This window comes from Molothrus ater, chromosome 1 (assembly GCF_012460135.2).
Source record: "Molothrus ater isolate BHLD 08-10-18 breed brown headed cowbird chromosome 1, BPBGC_Mater_1.1, whole genome shotgun sequence".
NCBI lineage: Eukaryota > Metazoa > Chordata > Aves > Passeriformes > Icteridae > Molothrus > Molothrus ater.
In genome coordinates, this window is record NC_050478.2 from 140,057,405 (window position 1) to 140,080,526 (window position 23,122).

A 23,122-nucleotide genomic window follows, 5' to 3' on the forward strand; every position below is an offset into this window, starting at 1 on the left:
ACTCATATTTCTATGGAAATATAGAATATAGATTCTGCAATTCCACATACTACTGCAGTGTCTATCCATATAGCAAAAAATGTAGGTATGTACTACAACACTTTTAATCAAGGTTTAAACTAAGCCAGAAAAGTGTTGGAACACTTTTATATAAATTTTTCCCCAATGAGTCACTAATCCACACATCTCAATAGCTGGCGTGGGGAAACTTGCATTCCAAGCCGTACTGCAAAGGAGGCAGCTTCAAAATAATTAATAAACTAAGTGAATAAGGAACTTTGGAGAGAAAAAAATGAGTTAACACATAGCAAACCCAGAATACCGAGGACCCTGGCAAGCCCAGCACCTGCCCATGGAACGCTGCCCGTGCTCCCCTGCCCTGCCTCCCGCGCACCTGGCCGCGCCCCCGCCGCGGGGATCGGGCTCGGGGGCGGAGGGTGGGATCTCAGACATCGCCTATGCCTCTTCCCTCCCCCCCTTCTTTCCACCTTCTGCTTTATAATTGCCCGCCTCCTTTCTCTCCCCTTTCGCCTTATCAGATGCGGAGCGGCCAGCGGGGAGGGAAGCGGCTCTCCCGCAGCCGGCTCAGCACCCGCAGCCACGCTTGAAAAGGAGCGGCCGCTCCCCGCCGGCCCCTCCCCGGCTGATGCCCGCACAGGTCGGTGTGCGCTGCGCTTCGACCCCTCGAGGGCAGGGGCCAGGCGGGCGGGGGGTCGAGGCAGGACCGAAGAGCTTCCCATCAACCTGCCCGGCCACCTCCGCGGCGGCAGGACCGGAGCGCCGGAGGGAGGAGGATGGGGCGAGGGAGGAGGAGATGGAGGACTGGAAGGGGCGACGTCAGGCTCGGACGGGGAAACCCCTTTAGGAAACCCCCTGCAAAGGCCTTACTTTGATAGCTGATAGTAATTAAACCCCATCGGTCTCACTGTTGCTGTGGCGGAGACCCTGGCTGCTGCCCGGGTCCCGCCGCGGCTGCCTCCTCCCTCTCTCCCTCCGCTCCGCGCAGCGTCGGGGCAGTCGCTCCACCCCGGCCCCGCGCGGCGCTTTCTGCGCGGAGCTGCCCGGGCTGGCGAGCGCGTCCCCGCCGGGTCCCCGCTCGCTGCCGGCAGCCCCTGGCTCTCAGGGCTCCGTTCCCCGCCTCAGCTCGGTGGAGGCAGCGAGCTCCCCGCGGTCCCTCCCTTAACCCGGGGCGGGGGCGCTCACTTTCACACGGGTGGGTGCTGGTGGTGGGGAGCCCCCGGAAAGGAGTCGGGGGTCAGGAGCGCAGCCTTGAGCCGCGGCCCCCCGGCGCCACGCTGCGGGGCTGTGGAGAGGCGAGCGGGAGAGCGCGGTCCCCGTCCCCTCCGCCGCCTCCCCCTGCGGGGCCGGGGCAGGTCGCGCTCCGGCTTGGCCCAGCGGGACGTCGAACGTGAGCGCTGGTCCGGAACGAGACACCGAGACAGGGGAAATCCCCGAGTGACCTGCCCATCCCGGGGACTGTGCTTAGCCTCCTCCCCTGGGCTGGGTGCGCGGAGCCAGGACAGGGCGGAGAACGAAGGTGTGTGCCGCGTTTGTCCCCCTGTGAGCTCTCGAGGGTGCGTCCTTCCCTCAGGAAAAGGTGCCCTGTGGCCAGGTCCGTGCCAGGAGCCCTGGAGCCCAGCTGGGAGAGATGCTCCGGGGAGCGGGGCTCACCTCAGGGCAGGGTTCTTGGCTTGGTGTCTGCTCCTAGCTCTAGTCTGCCAGATAACTCATTTACCACATACTTACTAAAAGGTGAAATATATAAAGAGCAGAAGGAATACGATATTTGTTTTTAGTCCCACACAATGTCAGCCACAAGGTGGCTGCAGACGGGGGTTTCCTTTCCTGGTTAAGTGAACCCTGACGTGCGGATCATTGCAGAGATGAACTTGTGTGTAGCTGATCCAGCAACAGCTATGTCTATTCCAATAAATCTCATTTCTCTGGCTTTTCTATTAAAGCAGCAGTAGAGAATGTTTCTAACACAGGATTATCGGTCAGTTAGTATTTATAGCTCTTGCTTTGGAGGAAGGTTTATATTAAATGTAGCAGATGGGGAATTCAGCCACCACTGTGAGTGAATATTTTAATGTCTGGGTTATTATGGGAGGCAATTCACACATCATCAGTGGTAACTGCCTGGAAGAATAAGTTGCTGGGAGAGTCTTTGTTTACTTGATCCAGATTGTATTCCTGAGTGAGGAGAGAAGCATCAATACCCAACATGAGATACACAAGAGATGGATTTCAGCCATGTTTTGAGATACTCTCGGTTCTTCCTATTGCCTGTCACTGACAGCTGCCTAGTCCTTGAGTGCTTGACACTTTGGTTCATGTGGTAGGAAACCTGGGAACTTTGCACAGGTTTCTGAATTCTGTCTGGAGGATGAGTCTAAGAACTCTGCATAGCAATATATAAGTTCTTGGTGCAAATATTTGATGTGGATTCTAGGTATTTTCCTCTGTCTTGAGAGATTTATACTATGAGAGATGGATTCAAAATATATGTTTAAGTAATGTGAAATTTGTTGATAAAGGTTTATCAACCTTCGATAAAAGGTTCAATATTAACCTTCGAGGTTAAAACTTCAATAACCTCCTTTGGAGATGGAATTTACAATGTATATATTTCTAGGAGTTGTATCAAGCATTCATGACTGGTATTGGTGACAGTACCAATATATACCAACTATAGGAATGTAGTTGTCCTACTGGGACAGCTATAGCAGGTTGCAAATGCTCAGAGAGAGAAGAGGATGTAGGTCTTATCCTCTTATGTTTAATAATGATTTAGGTATTTCAGTCTGCTTTTTATATTAGATAGTGGATGAACCACTTGCCATGTGCCTTCAAGACAAGGAAAACATGGAAGGCAAATACAGTGATGGTATGTCAGGACTATTCAAGAAAATGACAGAGGAGGTAAATGTGAGAAACCTACAAAACAGAAATACATAAACCAAAATTTACCCAAGTAAACCTTCAAATCCTCTTTGCTGCCTGCAAGAAATCTACTATTAATTAACTTAATTTGCTTATCCTGTAGAATTTTAACAGGTGAGGACAGCAAAAAATCATCTTCTTGCCCCAGAAAATTGACTAAAACTAGTGCTGTAAAGTTGAGTGAAAGAGAAATCTTTATAAGTATGGTGCTAGGCTGTATCTTGAGATTGGTACTGTTTTTAAGCTAACTTCTGTGGTCAGGTAAATTACTCACTCTGAAACTTGCTCTTTGGAACCAGAATTATTTCCTGTAACCTAGCTAGTTCACCTAGGACTACCTTTAGTGTTCATATACTGCTGCATTCTAAAGTGTTGATTTCTCCCAACTGGTCAAGTTAGTGTAAATGGTTTTGACCATGATACTACCTACTGTAGGTGCAGACACTACAACAGAGAGCACAGGATAAGCTGAATAAAGTAGAAAAAGGAAAATGGGCAATGGGAAGAGGATGTGAGTTCCTTCAGAACAAAGTTCTGCCTTTTAAAAAAAGCTTCAGAGTTCTTTGCCACAGATACCTTGATATGGTTCTTACAAAACTGGATTGTGTAGAAATATACGTTGTACTTTGTTATTATCTATAGCTTTATTTCCAATGCTTGTGTATGATCAGCAAAGAATTTACAGTTCCTTTTTATGTGGGCCAAGTTTTCAAAACTGTTGAGTAGCCCAAGTGGGGTTCTTTGTTCCTTTCAGGTAAAATGTGCTTTGGTCATAAAACTACTGCCAGGAAAATTTGTCTCCACTGATGTCTGTGGTAAATTCCTTGTTGTTTGTTTGTTTTGTTTGCTTGGGTTTTTTGTTTGTTTGTTTGTTTTAATTAAATTCAGATTTTCCCCACAATTTTCATTAAAGTGGATGGCTTCTCTTTGCCTGTTCAGTAAGTCTTTTTGTTCCATGTGTTTTCAGACCTGCTGATACTGGTGTATTGAGGGGAGGAAGATGCTGTGTCGATACAAGATACAGAGCTGTTTTCTCTTGGCTTTCTTAGCTGTCACACCTTTTTTCATCAGTGATGTCCAGGGTCAAGGTGAGTCACAAACAAGAAGATGGAGTTTTTCACTCTGAGGTGCAGAAATAGACTTTTTATTCCAAATGCAAGTGTTACTTCCTCCTTAGTAGGATGTGAATCCAATAATACTGCAATTAGGCAGGAATTTTGCTGCTGAGCTTGGGGAGCAGGTGGGAGTAGAATTACATCCTCATGTGTGCTCTTTGAACCTAGTATCTCAAATAGCATAAATATTTCTGCAAATTCATAAGTCTCAAAATGAATTATACACAACATGTTTTTACTCCTGTTTACATGAAAGTACTTATCAGAAATTGGTCTTATTGTCCTCTATGTAATCAAGCAAATTTGAAGGATCAGCTGTGATGTAAAGCTTGCATGCAATATGTATGTTTTTTATCTTGAATGGAATATGTATGTTTTGGAACAGTAGCTGTTGTAGTGCTTATATCATTCCATATTGCACAGATCTGTTAAATGTCGCAGACTACTTTTGCAGTTTTTAAAATGAAAATCTCCTTTGTGAATATTAAAGGATACTGCTGGGATTGTTAGGCTTACATACTTGTTGGATTGTATTGACAGTGGCTTGATTGCTAGAGAAAATGTATCCTATTGCTTGGGGAAGGAGGGAGGAAGAATACCAATGAGTTTTTATGATTTCTAAAGAAAGGCTTTTCTCTCAACTTTAGTTTTATGTAATCCCTTTGATATGAGATTGCATGGGCATAACCAGGAGCAGAATTGGATCCTGGGGTCTTTTAGAGCGATTTGTGTAATGTATTATTCATGAGGACATTTGGAAACTATTGGCAACGTGAGGCTTTCAAAATTCTGACAATGCAACTAGCAGTGTTGTCCAGTCTGCGTGGCACTTGAGTGCTGGGGAAGCATGCGCTCCTGGATGTTTGGAAATCTGTGAGCATTTTACAAGCCTCTCCCAGAACTGAGGGACACGTGTAAGCTGTAATGTATGATGTCGGCGATGTGAGGTGAATCAAGAAATGTATGTTCCCAATGTTCAGTGCATCATTCTGGTCAGAAATTAGGTCCAGAATGTTTGTGACTTAATGAGCCAATAAAGCAAAGCATATGGTTAGTCTTTTCTCTGTATTTCAGTCCTAATACATATGGTTAAGATTTGCAAAACAGGTCTGGGGGTTGAGGTCCACCTCCAGAAAGTTTTGCAAAATTCCTTGATCTTGGAAAACTATTCTTCTCCACTTTTTAAAAACTTTGATTCCATCAGTTATAGTCGGAGAGTGTTCTCCCTTTAATACCAATACAATGAAATGAAGGTCAGAGGGTTTTTTTCCACAGTAATCACCCTAACAGAAGCTAGAGTTGGTGTACTTGATGAATAAAGAACAATACTTCCCTTGTTCTTAGACTCTTTCAGCAAGCATCAGCTATGGAATGCTGTCAGCAGTGGGATATTAAGCTAAGTGCACCATTGCCTTAGCCCAACACGACTGTTATTCTATTGAATTAGGTGATATGAAGTCTCTATTCCATGTTTGCAGAAAAAAATCTCTTGGTATACTAAAAGTAATAAGGAGTTTCTCAAATTCTTTTTGTCAAGGTTGCCACCTCTTGAAGTAAGCTCTTCATGCAGCTGGCAAACTATTTACAATTTTATACCATTTGTTTGTCTGTTTTAATCAACTGTACACTCTGCCAACATGTAGGAAGAGCTGGCTTTAGTTCCAGCTTGTGTTTCCTTCCTTTGGCAAAGACACTCAGGTAAAGGTGTGTAATGTGACTTCTTGGAAAGGAGAATATGTTTGTGAGGCTGAAGCCAACGTGCCTGAAGCTACAAATTATCCCTTCAGAGGAGCTATGTGGTTGTATCTCACTGTGTCACATAGCACTGTTTGGTTTTGACTCAACAACAATTATTTTTTCAGCTCTGCTGTTTCTTCCCCATTCAATATAGTGTATAAATAACATATTTTGTATACTTATGTTCTTATATAGTACATGATTAGTGCTGGGCAAGAAAACCAGTTGAGAATTTTTCATTTATCCATAAAGTAACTTGCTTTGAGAGTTTTTCTGTATTTAAAGATGGATTTTCTTTGTGTAGCAATAATTTTCATGTGTTACTACTGTAATTGCTAAGTAACTGCAGTGCATATTAACTTATTCCATTCTTATGACAACAGTGAATAGAAAGCCACAATATTTAGTTAGTATCCCAACTTAGACTATTGGATGTCTTGGAGAATTGTCCATAAGAAATTTATTGTATTTTTCCTTTACAGTAAGAGTTGAAAACATTCCTTCCCTAGTTGTCTGTAAGAGTTACGTGTTTGGAGTGCTTATTTACCTGGTGGCATAAACCAAAGCCTTGAACTTGTCAGTTTTCTTTTGGGTGACTGCTCTAATGTTGCTGACAGCCATTCTTTTTTGCATTCCTGTAAAACCACTTAACGAGATCTAGCTACTGATTTTTTATCAGTTAACTGACTCAGCTTGGATTGATTTTTTTTCCTTTCTGCAAGAAGTGAGATTTTGTTCCACAGACAATAAAGGCCCAAAGAAATAAAGATATCCTCTTCAGGTTGGTGTATGTGTAGTAATTCCCATCAATATTTTGTTGTCTGTTTGAGTGCTAGATTTTTAACTTCCTTAGCTATATGTACTTTTCTATGCCAGAACGTTAGTCTTTGCACAACTAAGACACAGTTGATTATCTGCCTACTGAATAATTATTTTCTTTTTTATGGTTCATTGCTGTGTGGGAATGTTCCTTCCACTGCACTACTGCCTTTGATACAAAAAGAACCCAGTGAAAATTGACCAGTTATGTAAAGACTATTCTGGCACCCCTTTTCTAGTCTTTCACATTGTAACTCTGTAGTATACAGAAAAAACTGGTGATTGTGTCCTTCTTTGCTTGTAAGGTCTGTGATTGTTTTTTATGGGCTCATACATTTACCTGTTTTGGTGATGGCTAATAGCAGTTAGGCCAGAACTGTGCTTCTTTGTTAGAAGGTGCTTTCATAAATAGTCAAGTTGAAAGTAGGATGGAAAGAAATGATGGGAAAGGAAGATGGCAGACAAAGTGAGCTCTGAAATTCTAAGACATGATTGGGGTTTTTTTTGGTCAATCTTTGATGTTACTTTGTTGCTCTCTGCTCTGCTTCTTAATCCCCATACAAATTTACCACTTAATCCCAGTAAAATCTGCAGCATTTTCACGCTTGCATGCAGCCATTATTTAAAATTTTATTTTCTACTCCTGAGGCAAAATAATAAAAGGAATTGTATTTTTGCAAACTTCTAGGTATGATTTGTCACTCATGTTCATTCAGCCCCAATTTATTGTGATTTATGTATAGCTCAAAGACACAATGAATCTTGAGAATGAATTAAAAGCTGTAATCCATAATTACAGTCTGCTTGGCTTTGAAAACTTTTTGCCATAGTCTCTGTCATGTTTTTACAATTATAGCATGCTGAATGTTCTTGCTGAAACCTGCCTAGCAAAACATTTTGCAGTATGAGGGCCAAATTTTCAAAGAACTGATGTTGTATTTGCAGCGATTCCTGCACACAGGAATCACTGCAAACACACACTGTGATCTTGCTCTCAGCCTCTTTCTTTCTAAACTTCAGGGAGGTGTCAGGCAGACTGAAGATGAGGTCTGACAAATTAAGCCCAGCAACTAAGGAAATGCTTGGGTTGGGTGTGAGCCCAGTGCTGCCAATCAGAGCATCTTTGAGTGTGTGGAGCTCATGTGCTGGTTGCTGTTTCTGTCCCCTTGCCTCTCTTCTTGAGCTTGTTCTCTGAGGTCTTTGAGAATGCACAGGTGTTGATAAGCTGTTCTTGGTACTTATGTACTTTCTTTTCTGTGTTCTGGTGTCAAGTTTCAGTTCTCCTCAAGGAGGAGAACTGCAGAACCTGCCCTTGGTCTGACAAAACTGCCACTTAGGGAATGAGAGATGGGATGCAAGGGAATGTATCCCTTGCATTGAATGTTCAAATTCTTACTTCTAAGATCCAAAACGTATTTAAGAGTAGATGACATGAAAAAATATGCGCCCCCAAATCTCAAAAAACTACAGCATGCCTTTTTCCTTCTTTCTTCCCCCAAACTCCTGGAAAAAGTAGCATGTAGGAAAAAGTTATTGGTTCAGGACAGGTCTTTGGCTGCTACTGGTGCCAGAGCTGCATTGGCTGTAGTAGGTCAAATGGAGAAGCCAGAAATTGTTGGCCAGCACATTCTGCCTGTTGACTCAGACACTCCATGTGCTGTAATCCCTAAATCTCAGAAATATCATGATACTGTTGGTTTATTTTATCTAAAGGACCAAAAAACTGTGGGCATGAGCCTAGTCAATTAAGAGCAATCTTAGCCCTAGGGAAAAGAAATTGCCACTTGCCTGCTTCAGATTAATTTCCCTGATTTCTTAGACTTACTAACAGAAACCTTAAGATGTAGTGGCAAAGGCACCAAGGACTTGGAAAATGATGGAGACTGTTCAGGGCACTGTGGAGACAATGGGAAAAGGAGGAATAAGGGTGGAGGTGTTAAAGGTTTTCTAGCCCTTCTGTCATTCAGCCTGCAAGTAGCTTCCCTGGCTGCCTTTCCCTGTAGATCAGTTTGTTCTCTGTGAGCCAAATTCTCTTCAACTGTATGAAGATTTCCCATTGTTGACAGCCAGGCTGCCCTGCCAGGTGCTCTGCTGCAGTTCTCCAGTGAAGAGGGGATGTGCCTCCCCAAAGCAGAGTGGAAAGGTTTTGTAGAGTGTGGTCCAGAATCAGTGGAGTTTGACTGAGCAGTGGGATGTAAACCTGTGAAAAACTCATTTATGTGCAGAGACACAAAGTTGCTAATAGTATGGCAACAACATGGGACAGTTTCTCCATTTGTTCTTGTGTGCTTTGCTTCATTGATATTTGCCTCTTTTTCAATCACTTTATGCTTTTCTTCATTTCGCCTGCTGCTTCAGTTCGAATCCTGGGTGACATCACAATATAAATAGAAGCCAAATTTTACTTACCATCCAGATTGCCCCTAAGTCTTGACTGGCCTGTGCATGTCTGCTAGTCTTGATGAGACCGAAGCAGTGTTTGCAGCTGCAAAGCTTTGTGCTGCTTTAGCCAGGTTTGCAAATTGGGCAGCTGATGTTCCCTTTGCCTTGTGCACACCTGTCTTTTCTCTTGGTTTCCTCACAAGGATTTGAAAATTTGGCCCTGGTGACATTAAATGTGGGGAAATGCCCACGATAATGAGAGGTAAAGGAGTGTAGGTTATGCATATTGCCAGTGTAAGAAAGAGAGCAATTTTAATTCCCATATATTAACAAAGAGCATTTTTATTACCAGCTTTGCCTGCTAAACTAGTGTCTTAACATCTAACACTGTTTGTCTTTCTGTCCACTGCTGTTAGGTTGTTTAGTTTGTTTTGTAAAGAGATAAATAAAAGGTCTGTCTGAGGGAAGTAGTGCACTTGGGGATGTCATTTTACAAACTAATAAACTGATGTATGTGACATTTTAAATAACTTGCATCCTTTACCATTACAATTTTGTGTTGTCTTCCTATATGTGTTTATTTTTGTTTAAAATTGGTTCGTCTTTATTTGAATTTAAAATGTTGTTCTCTTTCCGAACTTGCAGTATCCCCACCAACAAGACTAAGATATAATGTAGTGGGTCCTGACAGTGTACAGATCTCTTGGAAAGCCCCCAAAGGGCAATTCACTGGATATAAACTTCTTGTCACTCCAAGTTCAGGTAAAAGTCTGTATGTTCTCTTTTGAGGTAAAAGTACTGTCTTCCTAAGGCATGAAAGGTTTTCAGAGTTTAGTGTCATCCTCCACTAATTGAAGAAATTGTGAGCAAGCTTTGGGTAATGAAGTACTGTCTGGTCAACAGAAGAGAGATTAATTTCACTAGAGGGTGGTCAGGCACAGAAAATGGGAATCAAATGCTTGAGGTAGCAGAGGTGGGTCCATGCTAGTTATGCTTCATGTGTAGTCTTTGGGAATTGTCATTGATCATCTGTCTCTACCTTTCTTCCAGTGGGGTGTAAGGAATTCTAGGAATTGTTCAGGGGAAAGTATTGGAATCCTAATTCAGTCAGCCTTCAAGGTGGATCTCCTTGTCCCTTATCCCTTAGTGAGCTGTCAGGAGAAGAATTAAGAAAACAAGTAATCTTTAAAAGTTTTTTGAGTGAAAACTTGAAAAGGTAGATACCAAAGTGGCTGTATAGAGCTATAAAGGCCCTACTTCTGTACATTTAAAATTAAATTTAGAACAGAAACTGCTTTAACATATGGTTAAAATACATCTTTGTATATATATTGGCATGCACTCTTTATATGTAAATGGACATATGAATATTTGTATTTACTTGTTCAATAACAAGTATTTATTTGTTCAATATTTGTATTTATACATGAGAATTTCCTAGCCCAAAGAAAGTTGGCAAAGCAAGTATTCAGAGGTGATGTGAGTATGACAGGGTCCGAACTGGCAGCCAATCACAGAGGAAAAGCCTGTTGGTATGATGTTACCAAACTTGGCAGATTTTGTAAATTGTTCCCCTTTTTCTTAATGATTTTGCTGGACACCATGGCTGTTTCCTGAGGCCCAGATATAAATGCTGATCTTAAGAGTGTTTGTGTTTAAAAAAACTGGTTAGACTGCCTATTTTGTTGCTTTTCTGGGATGTTCTCTGGCCTGGCTGTATGGATAGTCCCAAAAATGGGTAAAGTGGAAATGCTTAGGTCATGGTAGAGCTTGAGGTATTTTTAAGTCATTACGTTTACGATACTATAAGAAAAGCAAACAAAGTTATGTATTTGTTGGTTTTTTGTCTTTTCTCCTATAGGTGGAAAAACAAACCAATTAATTCTTCAAAATACTGCAACCAAAGCAATTATTCAAGGTCTCATTCCAGATCAAAATTATGCCCTTCAGATCATTGCATTCAGTGAAGACAAGGAGAGTAAGCCAGCACAAGGCCAGTTCAGAAGTACGTGTCTCTTTATGGCTGACATACAGAATGTATCAGATATTTAATGCAACTTCTGAAATGGTAACAAGTCTTACACAAAGGGGAATGATGGAAAAACCTTTTTTTTTTGTGGTGGAAGGAAAATCAAAGCCATGTATTTTAACTGGTGTAAGTATAGGTAGAGGCCTGAATTAATTGCATAGCATGTTCTTGCATTGGGCTCTTTGTTTCCATTGGATTGGCATCCCTTTCTTCCTTGTTTCATAAGGAAATTGGCTGGTATTTCATAAAAAGAATCTTCAATTAATAGAAATAAAGTGCTATATTCTGATACTTTAAAAATTTCCTTTTTATTAAAACAGCGTTATAGCTGTTCCAACTGGCTAATAGATGCTAGTTCAGTAGTATGAAAGGCTGATTTCTTGATGGTCTTCAGCTGTCAAATATATTTACAAACTTAATTTTTTATATGATCAAGACATGCTTTTAATATCTATATCATAGTGGTATATACACATTCTATCTGATTTATCTTGATCTTCATGTTAAATGTTTTAAATATGCTTAGTGGAGATTTGGTTAATAATGTGGCAGTGCAGGAGTATAGTTGAAAGCCTAATGAATTCTCTGATGCTAAATTTTCCTCACTGTCTTTGCCAAGTTACCTTTCTTTTAAAACCAGCACAAGATAAAATATGCTGAGTACTTGATGTGGTGTGTATCCAAGTCCTTTTGGCTTTTCACCACTACAACTGTATTTACTACCTTAAGTTCTGTCCTGGTTAGGAAACCCACAAAACCACAGATTACTTTAGCATTAAAGAGAAGCCCACAGAAGGCAACAGCAAATTCTATAATATTAGGTGTAGCTGTTTTTGAAATGGCATTTAGGAAAAGTAGAGCTGGCAACACGATTTAAGGATATGGGGATTATGTTCTATTTAGTATACTCTCTTTGCTGCACTTCAGGCTGGAGTTTCATTTAAAAGCATGATGCCTTTCATTAGTAAAGAATGCAGATACAGCATATGTACAAATCCTTTTTTTTCTCTCCTTTATCATAGGGTTTTTTTTTCCCTTGTAGTCTGACATGTGGCCACTAATTCTTGAGATGAAAAAAGGTCAAATATATAAAGAGTTTTGGGAATATCATCTGGCTTAGTGCATTGGAAGTATGCTCTGGAGTTGTAACTGATGTACTAAGAATTCTCAAGCTTACAGTAAAATTTTATTGTAAAAAGAATATTTCTTTTTATATAGCAAGGGATGCATTCTTATTCTAATACATAGCATTTAATGAACTAAGATCATGTACTAGATAAAATCTTTGTCTGTGTAAATATTGGAGTAAAACTGCTGTCTTGCCTCTTCCTATGTGATTAGAATTATGACAGTGCCCAAATCCAGAAATCTGTCAGGATGTGACTGACTTTTCTTCTTTGAACATTTTCAGACTTTTGTATCATTTTCTCTGGAGACTTGCCCCTCAATAGCTCTAGCATTAGAGGAGGCCAGCTAGTTGGTTTTGCTCTTGGGCTTTTTTCAAAGGAATGCTCCCAGAAGGATAAGCAGCAGCATCCCTTTTGGCTGATATTATTCTGGTATTTCACCTCTTGTTTTAATCAGAGTCTTGTTAGTTAAAGATTAAACACAGACTTCTGACTAAGACCTGGTGTTGTTATGGCATTCTGTAACTCAGCTAATAACCAAGATCTGCCTTGGTAAAAGCTGGCTCCTCAGCAAACTTGTGAACTTGAATTTGCTCCCAAATCAGTTAAACAATTGTTTGCTAAAGGCAGAGGCCATACATAGTCACACGTGCTATCTTAGAAAGGAGAGGAGTCAAAGTTTCAGGTTTTTTTGTTCTCACCTCTGTAGGAGTGTGAGCACTGTAGGCTCTGCAAAGGGTTGTCATACTGAGAAAATCACATTCAGATGTTTGTCAGCTCATTGTCTTCCTTAGAACTTAGTCTTGTGATTATATTTTGGATTGGAACTTGGAACACTCCTGGTTGATTCAGATATTCCACATACTATTGGGAAGATTAGTGAAGTCCTTTTGACTTTGGGTTCCACTAATGTACAACAGAATATTTGCACTGTCTCTCTTACATAGTCAAGAGACAGATAACCTCCTTTCATGCCCTCACAGTGGTTTTTTGAATGATGTAGCACAGAGAGACTTTGGTCCTGGCTGAGGATCAGTGCCTGCTTGGATGAATGTCAGTCATAATCCAATTTTACATAAACTAAGAAGTGTAATTGGAGTAGAATTTTATTCTTCTGTGGAAGATATTCTCAGCTTCATTGTTTTAAGCTTTTCCTGGCTCTTGCAGACAGCTGGAGTGTGGATACCAATGAGCATTCCAAGAAAATTCTGGAGGGGCTTTTTCTTCCCAATACGTGACTTTAGCAATGACTTTGTCAGAACCTTTCAGACTATTAGTAGAGCACTACTGGCTACTAATGTAATATTAGGAGTTGCTAATCAAATTGGGTTCTGCTTGGCTGTTGTGAGAGATTGGAGATATAGTAAGGGAGGTATCCCACCCACTTGTGGAATGAGAAACTGTCAAAGTCTCAGCTCTGGAGCAACCTTGCACTCCTGGAAGTATTTGGTGCCCTGACTACAGATTTGGGCGTGAGATCTAAGCTGATTCTGTAAAGAGGACAGTGTAACAGCTGGCTTATGTGCTTTTGTGTTGACTGACTTGGAGGGAACTTTGCAATGCTGGACTTTTCCCAGCTAGCTTTGCCAATTTTCTGGACTATATTTCCAGTGTGGGATCCTGTCTGCATGGGATGTCACTATTTGGACTCTCGTGTGTAAAGAGAGTCAGTTTTGAGAGCTTTAATGATGATAGAATGGTGAAAGAGCCATGAAAATAATAAATGTAAAGGGAGGGAGGGAAAACACAGAAACAGTAACTCATTACCTAAACATATCTTCAGATGCTCTGTGCACCTACTTTAGCAAGAAGAAGAAAATTACATGCTTCTAACTGCCTTGTTTCTAGATTAATTGATTTTCCCCCTTACTTTACAGTTAAAGACATAGAGAGAAGAAAAGACACAAGTAAATCCAAGGTGAAGGATCCAGAAAAAACAAATGCGAGTAAACCAGCTCCAGAAGGTCAGATCATAACACATATGACTTATATGATATTCTGAATATAATCAACTTATTTATTTAACTTGGCCACTGTAGAGATTTTCTGTTAGTCAGTACTTTAAATCTGGTTCCCAGGGTTAAATTAAATAGAGGGGAAAAAAACAGTATTTTCAGAAATATTGGAGTTGCTACAGAGGTATTGCTTTTATTTCTGTGTTTTGCTTCTCTTTTTTATAAAGTCCTAAATGTCATCATGAATAGATAAAAAATATTAAAAAATAATTTTAGATAATATTAAAAGCTGCTTGTATTTCCCCACTGGGTGCACTTTGAGTAGTGGAAGAATCATGCAGGTGTGTGTGCAGGTGTGTGTGCGTGTAATAACTTCTTCTTGTCTTGGCTTTAAGACAAACTGGCAGTATTAATTCCCACCAAATTAATACTATTGTGTAATTAACCACATAATAACTTGATATGTCTGTCCTAGTATAGGTTGTATATATGAAAACATTTGAAACATTTTGAGGGAGGGGAAAAAAAAGGAGTTAATTTTGCCCTGTTGCAAGGAGCCAATCTTCTGGTGAAATGTGATACTGCTTGCCATGAGAAGTTTGTCTAGTATGGATGAAAATCTATTTCAAGCTTAATATGCATCTCTATTTCCTGTTATTTTAAAATTCAAATAGCATCTTCTTTATGAAGTAGCCCCAACAGTAATTATTCCCTTCAGTGGTTATTTATGGTATATAGAACAAGAAGAGCTTGGTATGACCTTAAATAGTCTCTCTGTGATTAAACCAGACCGTTTCAAGGATCCCATTTTCCCCTTCCATATAAATCTGTCTCCAGTAGTGAACTTGTCAAAGACCTCACCCAAAACTCCTTGAAGCCCACACAAATTTTTCTTTTGTGGGTCTTTATTCCTACCACATTTTTATGTCATGTTGTATTTATTAACACTATGCAAGTTTGTTTCAATACAGCATTTCTCAAAGTGAAGCACCCTTGAATTCCATTTGGTGCATTGGAAGAATGTTAGCTAGTGTGTGCAACACTAAAGAGACAAGTTGTACCTGCTAGTGCATGACAGGGTAGTGGATAGGTGATTTTCCTACATCATGTCTGGAGGAAGACTGAGCTGGAAGAAATTACAGAACTGAGAAGGAAAATGTGATTTGCTTTCTTAATGAAGGACAATTGATAAAAGTTGAAGGAGGGAAAACTGGGCTTGTACTTGGAAAATGTTGATTAAATACAGACAGAGGAAAGTGTCTGCCAGACTGCAGGAGAGCATTTATGCTTTTTTCGTGGAGTAAGGGCAAAACTGCAATTGGCAAGAGGAGCTTGGATCTGCAGTTTCTCCCTTTTTAGGATTCATGTTTACTTTTGAAGTCTTTAGTTCAGTCACCTTCCTCATCCCTACACCACTTTTTAATCATCTGAATTTCTTCAGTTGTTTCAGGGAAGTTTGTAACAGACAAAATACACCTCCATCCAGCACTTCTGGGAAGATATTGCCTTATACTTACTGTAACAGGTTTTAATAGAAAACTAGGGTGCACATTTAAAACTAAAGCAAAACTTAGAAACTTCTTGATCAGCAAACCTGATCATAAAGAAAAAATATTATGCTAATTTTTATGAATTCTTGAATTTGTTTAGCCCTATTTCCAACTCAGCTATATATTATTGTACAGTAAAGAACTTTTTCCTCTAGTCTCACTATTGCATATTTCTCTGCTTTGCACATTATAATGATTATTCAAAGTGATGAAGATTACAAGTGAATGACTTCATTAGGAGTAGGGTGAGATTCCAAGTGAAAACATTGGGCAAAAATAACAGCATCAGCAAAAAATGTGTATCTGGGGTAGAAGTAAATTCAGAATGGATATTCAGAAAGTAATGGTATCAAAACTTTCCTAGTTTAATATATAAAGACTGTTCCACCTCAAATTGAAATAGAATCAAAGAAATAAGGAAAAGTCTGAAAGAAATGGATTAAAGAAATTAGTGCAAAATTTTACAGCAAACCCATGAATAATAACTTGATCCTCTGCAGATGTTTGACAGGAAATTATTTGAGTACAACCAAATGAATTCAGGCCAGCAGTTAATTGGTTTCATAACCATTTAGTTTATGGCTAAATTTGATGGATTTAATAGCAACCCTGATACATTCTGTGTCTTTGGTCAAGTTGGCCAGACCTTGGGAGTTAACACTATAGAAGAATTATTAGAATCATAAAATCATTAAGGTTGGAATAAATGTGCATCATCGATTTTGACCTAATACCACCATGTCCACAAAAACCTCTCATGAAGTGCCATCCATTCAGTTGTTGAACACTTCCATGGATGGTGATGGCACCAATTCCCTTTGCAGCCTGTTCCAATGTTTATCGTCTCTCAACATGATAAAATTTTTCATAATATCCAATCTGAATCTCCCCTGGTTCAACCTGAGGCCATTTCTCCTTGTCCTGCCCCTTGGCACCTGGCAGAAGAGACCGACCCCCACCTGGCTACAGCCTCCTTTCAGGGAGTTGGAGAGAGTGACAAAGGTCTCCTCTGGGCGTCCTTTTCTCCAGGCTAAACACCCCCAGCTCTCTCAGCTGTTCCTCATCAGACTTGTGCTCCAGACCCTTCCCCAGCTCTGTTGCCCTTCTCTGGACACACCTCAGCCCCACAATGTCCTTCTTGTAGTGAGGGACCCAGAACTAGGCACAGCACTGGAGGGATGGCCTCACCATTCCTAAGTACAGGGGGACAATCCCAGCCCTGGTCTTGCTGGCCACACTGTTTCTGATCCAGGCCAGGATGCCATTGGCCTTCTTGGCCACCTGGGCCCACACTGGCTCATGTTCAGTCACTGCTGACCAGCACCCCCAGGTCCTTTCCCAAGGGCAGCTCTCCAGCCACTGTTCCCAGCCTGCAGAGCTGCATGGGGTTGTTGTGACCCAAGTGCAGGACCCAGCACTTGGCCTTGTTGAACCTCACACCACTGGCCTTGGGCCACAGGCTGGATCTAGATCCTACCTTCTCCTACCCTCCAGCAGATCAAGACTCATGCCCAGCTTGGTGTTGTCTGTGACCTTATTGAAGGTGTTATTAATCTGTTTGTATAACCTTTTAAAAATCTTTTATGAGGGCATCTAGGTTGAGTTAGACATAATAATATTTTACCTGAGAACAAGAGCAATCTTTGCCCCTAATACAAATTGAAAACAACCCTTGTCCAGGCTACTATTGTCAGTGGTTGTGGATTCTGCTCTTCTCTTGAGTGAAGGTGGAGCACAATTCCCCAGTTAATAGTGTCAGGTTTTGATATGAAGAGGTGCCTTCTGTGAACATCTGCACCTCTTGTTACAGAATGATGCTTACTGGCGTTAGTAAACCAGAAAATCTAAAATCATTGTTTAGGGGCAGAACTAATAAAGCACATCAATGTACTTGTCAGTGAGTATGAAAAAAGATTAAGAACTCTTTCAATGTTACAAGCTCTGGTTTGTACATTATGATAAGTCATGTATCCTGCTGATTTTCCTGCAAGGCACTACATAATTGTATGAACTTGCTGTTTATAGATACTTAGCTAATATACCTTCTTCAGGGTCACACAGAAAAACCCAGAAATTTCTCTTTCCATTTCAATGGGACAAAGATTTCACTATAACCCTTCTGCTCCTAGAAACCACCTCTTGGCTAAGAAATGCAACGTGTAAATACCTGTACTCATGATTCTAGGGAGTTCCAGAGCATTTCACTCTTATTTTCATCTGTGGTTTGGAGGACTGTTTATGTAGTATTGTCCACTGTTTCATTACCAACTGTCTAAGGCTCTGAGCAGTGCTGGGAGCTCTAAATGCCTTCTCCTGGACTCCAAAATCTACTTTCTTCTTCTGTCCTTAAAATAAATTGTTGCGAGGATTTTCCTCTGTCTTTATGGAAGTCTGTCAACAGCTTGTATGGCTTGCTAGTGAAGCAGCTTCAGCAACCTAGATTAAAATTTTCCATCTATTCTGTCCTATTCATTCAAGTCGTTGAAAAAGATTTACTCCTTTTCTGCTGTAAGTATTGTGCTCTTATCACAAGCAAACCTCCAGTGTATATCCAGTAATGTCATGGTGCCAAATTAATTCAGGCTTAATGTCTAGCACTCCTCCATCAAATGCTCACTTTATGTTTGATTTCCAGAAACTTTCTGTAATTCTTCTGCATGACAACTTTCAAGTTTTGAATCTCCTTTCTATATTTTTGAGAACCTGTCATTTTTCAGCTTAGTGATTTATCACTGCTGTGCACACTCATATTAATAATGTCAGAAGCCTTATCTCTTTCTGTCTGTTGAGAAAAAGCTCACAGATGCAGCTTCTTTCAGCACGCACTGATAATTGAGTGCTTGTACCCTGGCTTCTCTCCAGCTCCCTCATGTACAAAGCTCTTTTCTGTACAGTGACAGGGGTTAATACATTCTGTGCCTTCTCAGATGTTTTACAGTTTCTCAGAGAGCTTCTATGACTGATTCTCTAATCAAATCCCTTTGGGGAGAATCAGTGCTTTGACTATATCCTCTGGCAAATATATGACTATATCTTTTTCTGCAGAATATTTCTCCATATATCTGAACTGGGCTTAACTACCCATTTCAATATAAACAACAAAACACTGAGGCCAATTTTATCTGCATTCATGTTGATTTGATTGGGGATTTTTAGTTGAGAGGTGTGGTGCCTTAGTGTAGGCTAGCAGCCAAACGCCCACCTAGCTGCTTGCTCATTCCTCTCCCCCACAGGATGGGAGAGAAAAAAGGAAGAACAGGAATGAAAGAGTTCATAGGCTGAGATAAAGACAGGGAGACTCTTACCAGTTACCATGGTAGACAAACATGAGTCAAGTGGGGGAAGATTTACTTAATTTATTGCCAGTTAAAAAATTTGCTTATGTGGGTAGTGGGAAACAAAAGAGACAAACATTAAAACAACAGCTTTCCTTTCCATTTTCCCAGACTCAGCTTGACCTCCTCCCAGACTCCTCTCCTCCCCCTTTGTTATCACTGCAAGTTACACTCAGTCCAAGTCCCTTCAGAGAGGAAGCAAGTGATGTAAAAGGGATGCTGAGAGATTTTTATCAGGGTGTAGTGGTCACCCTCTTCCATTCCTTATTTCTCATACCTTTCTTCTCCATGTACATCATCTGCACGCTGCAGAGAATATCTGCTCTGCCATGGAGCACACTCTCCTCTGACCTTGGGCTTCTCTCTGCTGTTTCTCACTCTTTATAACTTTCCTTCACTCTTTGCTGGGCATGTTTTTTTCCTTTCTTAAATATGTTTTCCCAGAAGTGTCACCATCTGTCCCTGGACCCTTGGCCTCTTTTCAGAGGCCTCCTGCAGCCTCCCTCCTGCCAAACCTGGCCACAAACACCCAATACCAAAGGTGCTCCATTGGTGCTTTACTAGAGTAAAGAATTTACACAGTCTTTAACCTGTCCTGTTTGGAAATTTCCTTATGCAGATCTCACACCAAGATGTTTTAGATGCATTGAGCATGTATGGGTCAGATTTCTCTTCTGAATCAGGTGTTGCAGGATAAGCCTTACATAGTCTGTAGACTTTCAAACAATGAGAAATAAAGGTCCCACAAAAGATTGTGACTTGTGTATCACAATATTAATTACTTTCTCATTGTAAAGTGCATGTAATAGAGTCATACAGCAAGTATGACTGGTTAGGGAGGTCAGGGATCTTCAGTGCACAGCACAGAACATGGAGGTTTGTTCAGCCTTCCAGAATCAAAATTGTGTTTCACCCCACAGCAAGCCCGCTAGGGGCAGGAGTGGATTTTTCACCGATTTCTGTGAAAATCCAGTGATGTGGTGCTGAGTTAAAATACCTGGGGGAACTGCAGCTTTTTCAATCCCTGAAGTGACTCTTTCTGATGGGAGTCACCTTTACCATATGCCAGGAGCAAAACTGGAACTGGAACATTAGCTGAGTTCTCTGGGCTGGTGGGGAGCCAGCTGAAAGCTCTGAGAAAATGGGTGATGCCACCCAGTTCCCTGCCCAAATGAAAAATAGAGGAAGCTCTAGGAGAAATTGGTTGACAATAAAGGCTAAATCTGAGTTCCACATTGTGGAAGACTGGGACAAGCAGGTAGAAATTTAGGACAGAGAATTTCTAACTAATCTATTGTCAATTAATAGACATGGACAACATGGCAATGGAAAATTTAAGTAGTGGGTGAATGAAAAACAACATAGAAATCATAGTGGGCTTAAGAGACAGAAAAGCTCTGTATAATGAGCTGTGTAATGCCATGCAGAGGTCAGGTTACATTATTTGTATGTAAGTAATATAACCTGAACTAATGTTAAAAACAGCAAATAGTGACTTCATGTGCCTTGATCAATAGTCCTGCACTGTATTTTAATTTAAATAAAAAACTTTTTGAGGAAGAGGTAAAAATTACCTGTAAGGAGAAACAAAGGTTTCCTTTGAAAGAATTTAATATTATTAGTGATCTTTAATGAATTTAACCTTGTTACTGATTTTATTATTATGATTGTGATTATTTGCACAGACATATACATATACAAGTTATAAATACAATGAAGAATAGCTGCTCATTTAATCATAGCTACCTCTGACACATGCTGTTTCCACTCTCCTTTTTTTTTCTTTTTTTCTTCACTACTCAGTGATACACGGAGAAGATATTTTAGTTATACTGTATTACGTTTTGAGGTTTTAGTACTTTCAGGGTTTAGTATCCTAAAGTGTTCTGGAAAGAAGCCTGAAGCCATCTGTCACGTGATACCTACCTGCTAAGTAGTAATAAGTATGCCTGCAGTTTCTTTTGGGTGAGTATGATCTGTCAGGGCTCAGTTGCCTGTAAAAACTGTGTAGATAAATCCAAGGTTATTATGTTTTGTAGTGGGATAGTTTTTGATAATTTTTTTTAACTTCCTAATGTGTTGTACATTATTAGTGATATTATTATTCACATTACGTCTACAGTCTTTCAATGTAAATGTTTCTGAATTTTTTTTTTCATAATGTGTTTTTTATTATGTCAGACAATGCAAAAGGCATAACCTTTCTCAAAATGCTATGGTATACTTGTCTGAGGTTTCTATTTTAATAGCTCTTGGAGTGAGGTGGAATCAGTCTTCTGACAGTGATAAAAATGAGAGGAGTGGTAAGCTTAGAAAATTTACTGATTTGCATTCTTCTTTCAACATTCCTATACATTTGATACAAATGAGCTTTGACATTTGTAGTTTTATAGCTGTTGAATATAGCTGTTGCCTTAAGTAGGGTAGGAAAAATCCACAGAGAGTATATTAAGGTACTATTCAGAAGACATTAATTATCTAATGTATTAACTTGTCTGTTTAGTTAATGTCAGATGCTTCAGTAAGTATTACTAGACAGTGTGAAATGAGTGCTGTGAGGTATTTGACTAAGCCACAGGAGTGAATACCTTCTGAACTTCTGCTTCATTGGCAGCATTTCATAGTTTTACTCACTTCATCCTGGCCAATGTAACTGCAAATGTTGGTTTTAGTCATGACTTTTTTTATTACTTACTGAACTCCTGGGCTATGGAACTCATTAACTATGTCTTTACACAAATGATTCTTTGATTTACTAGCAGGGTTTCCTTGAGCTTTCTGGAGGACCTTGATTTGATTCTTGAGGACCACTTTAGGTCTTGATTATGAGCAGTAGAAGAAAGAAATGATAACTATGCTGTGTGGGCATTTTCCCCCAGTGCATTATGTTTTTCCTAAGCAATCTTTGTCTTTTCTCAGCTCTTGCAGGTTTTTCTGCTTCTGCAGTCTGAGGGTAAAAGCAAAGTTTGTTGGAAAGTACTTAGCTTTTCCACTTTAAATACTATTTTTCTGTCTTGCTTTGGGGACAACTGCACCCTTTAGCCCAGTGCCCCAGCTCCAGCCAGTATCAGGACTGAGCACATAGTCCCAATAGGTCTGAGGTGATCAAGCACAGGGCTTGGCCAAGCAAGTACTAATCAGCCATTTGTGCAGATGGAATTGGTCCCCTTGATGCCTTAATTGTTCTATTTTCCCTTATGCATTCTTCCCCAAACTACCTTTCAATGTTTTTGGTTCCTCTCCTAAACATATGCTATTAGATCTTGCATGGTCCCCAGGTACTCATTCCTGTATCCCCTATCTCATTGCCCCCTAAGCTGTGATCCACCAGTCTGAGCCATGTTATGAAGTAAGATCAAGTTATCCAAATGTGTTCCTGATCTCAGAAGATACAAGCAGGATGAAACCTCTGTATTTATTGTTTAGTTTCTGGGTCTGTGCTGGAATTACACAAAAGGTGAACATGAAGTTTCTGCACACCTTTTGTTTTATTCTGTTCCAGTGCAGTGCAATATAATATTGAAGGGTTGTTTGAACTAGATGCAACCAATTTCACTCCAAAACTAATAGCAGTGCAGCAATCCTCTTCAGTACAGCACACTCCCTGGTGAATGCACTTCCCTGCTCAGAAATAACTACCTCAACATCTTCTACCTTATCCTCCATTCCAAAGTGCAGAGATAACCCTGGCCATTAGTCTTAAGCATCGGTTTCTTGATGCCGCAAAATGGGAACATTGCCTATTTTGTAGGTTATTTAAAGATTGTGAAGTATTTCTATATGATAGTTTTCATTTTTTGACATTTGTAAATGAAAGTCTGCATGAGAAAATACAGTGAAGTTCAGAACTATTGATGGCGTTTGTCTAAATTCTAGGCTACTGCTTACATTTCCCTAAAAGATATCTATGCATAATACTGAGACTAATATTTCACCTTTGCAGTGTCTGTAGGGAGTATGGGGATGCATTACTTTGTCGTGGATGAAATGGGATGCACATCTTGTCATTAGCTGCCTCACCGCTAAGGACATGTGTTCTATGCAGGCTGTTACTTCAGGATTTTTTTAATTTACCTTTCAGTTCTGTGCTTACCATCTTGACAAATATGTTTGTAGCCTTTAGTAAAAGC

At 40.3% G+C, this 23,122-nt stretch overlaps 1 protein-coding gene across 4 annotated transcripts in view; it reads left to right on the forward strand.

Moving 5' to 3' along the window:
• The first annotated feature begins 547 nt into the window (after window positions 1-547).
• The window catches only part of COL14A1 (collagen type XIV alpha 1 chain), a 113,883-nt gene continuing 91,308 nt past the window's right edge, over window positions 548-23,122 (forward strand). For all 4 annotated transcript variants that reach the window (XR_008509174.1, XM_036404364.1, XM_036404365.1 and 1 more), the window contains exons 1-5: window positions 548-658; window positions 3,911-4,031; window positions 9,642-9,758; window positions 10,858-11,001; window positions 14,030-14,116. Coding sequence is in view for 3 of the 4 variants with exons in the window: in XM_036404364.1 (XP_036260257.1) it covers window positions 3,944-4,031; window positions 9,642-9,758; window positions 10,858-11,001; window positions 14,030-14,116 (436 nt within the window). In the remaining variant the exon portion in view is untranslated. The remainder of the gene's footprint in view (window positions 659-3,910; window positions 4,032-9,641; window positions 9,759-10,857; window positions 11,002-14,029; window positions 14,117-23,122) is intronic.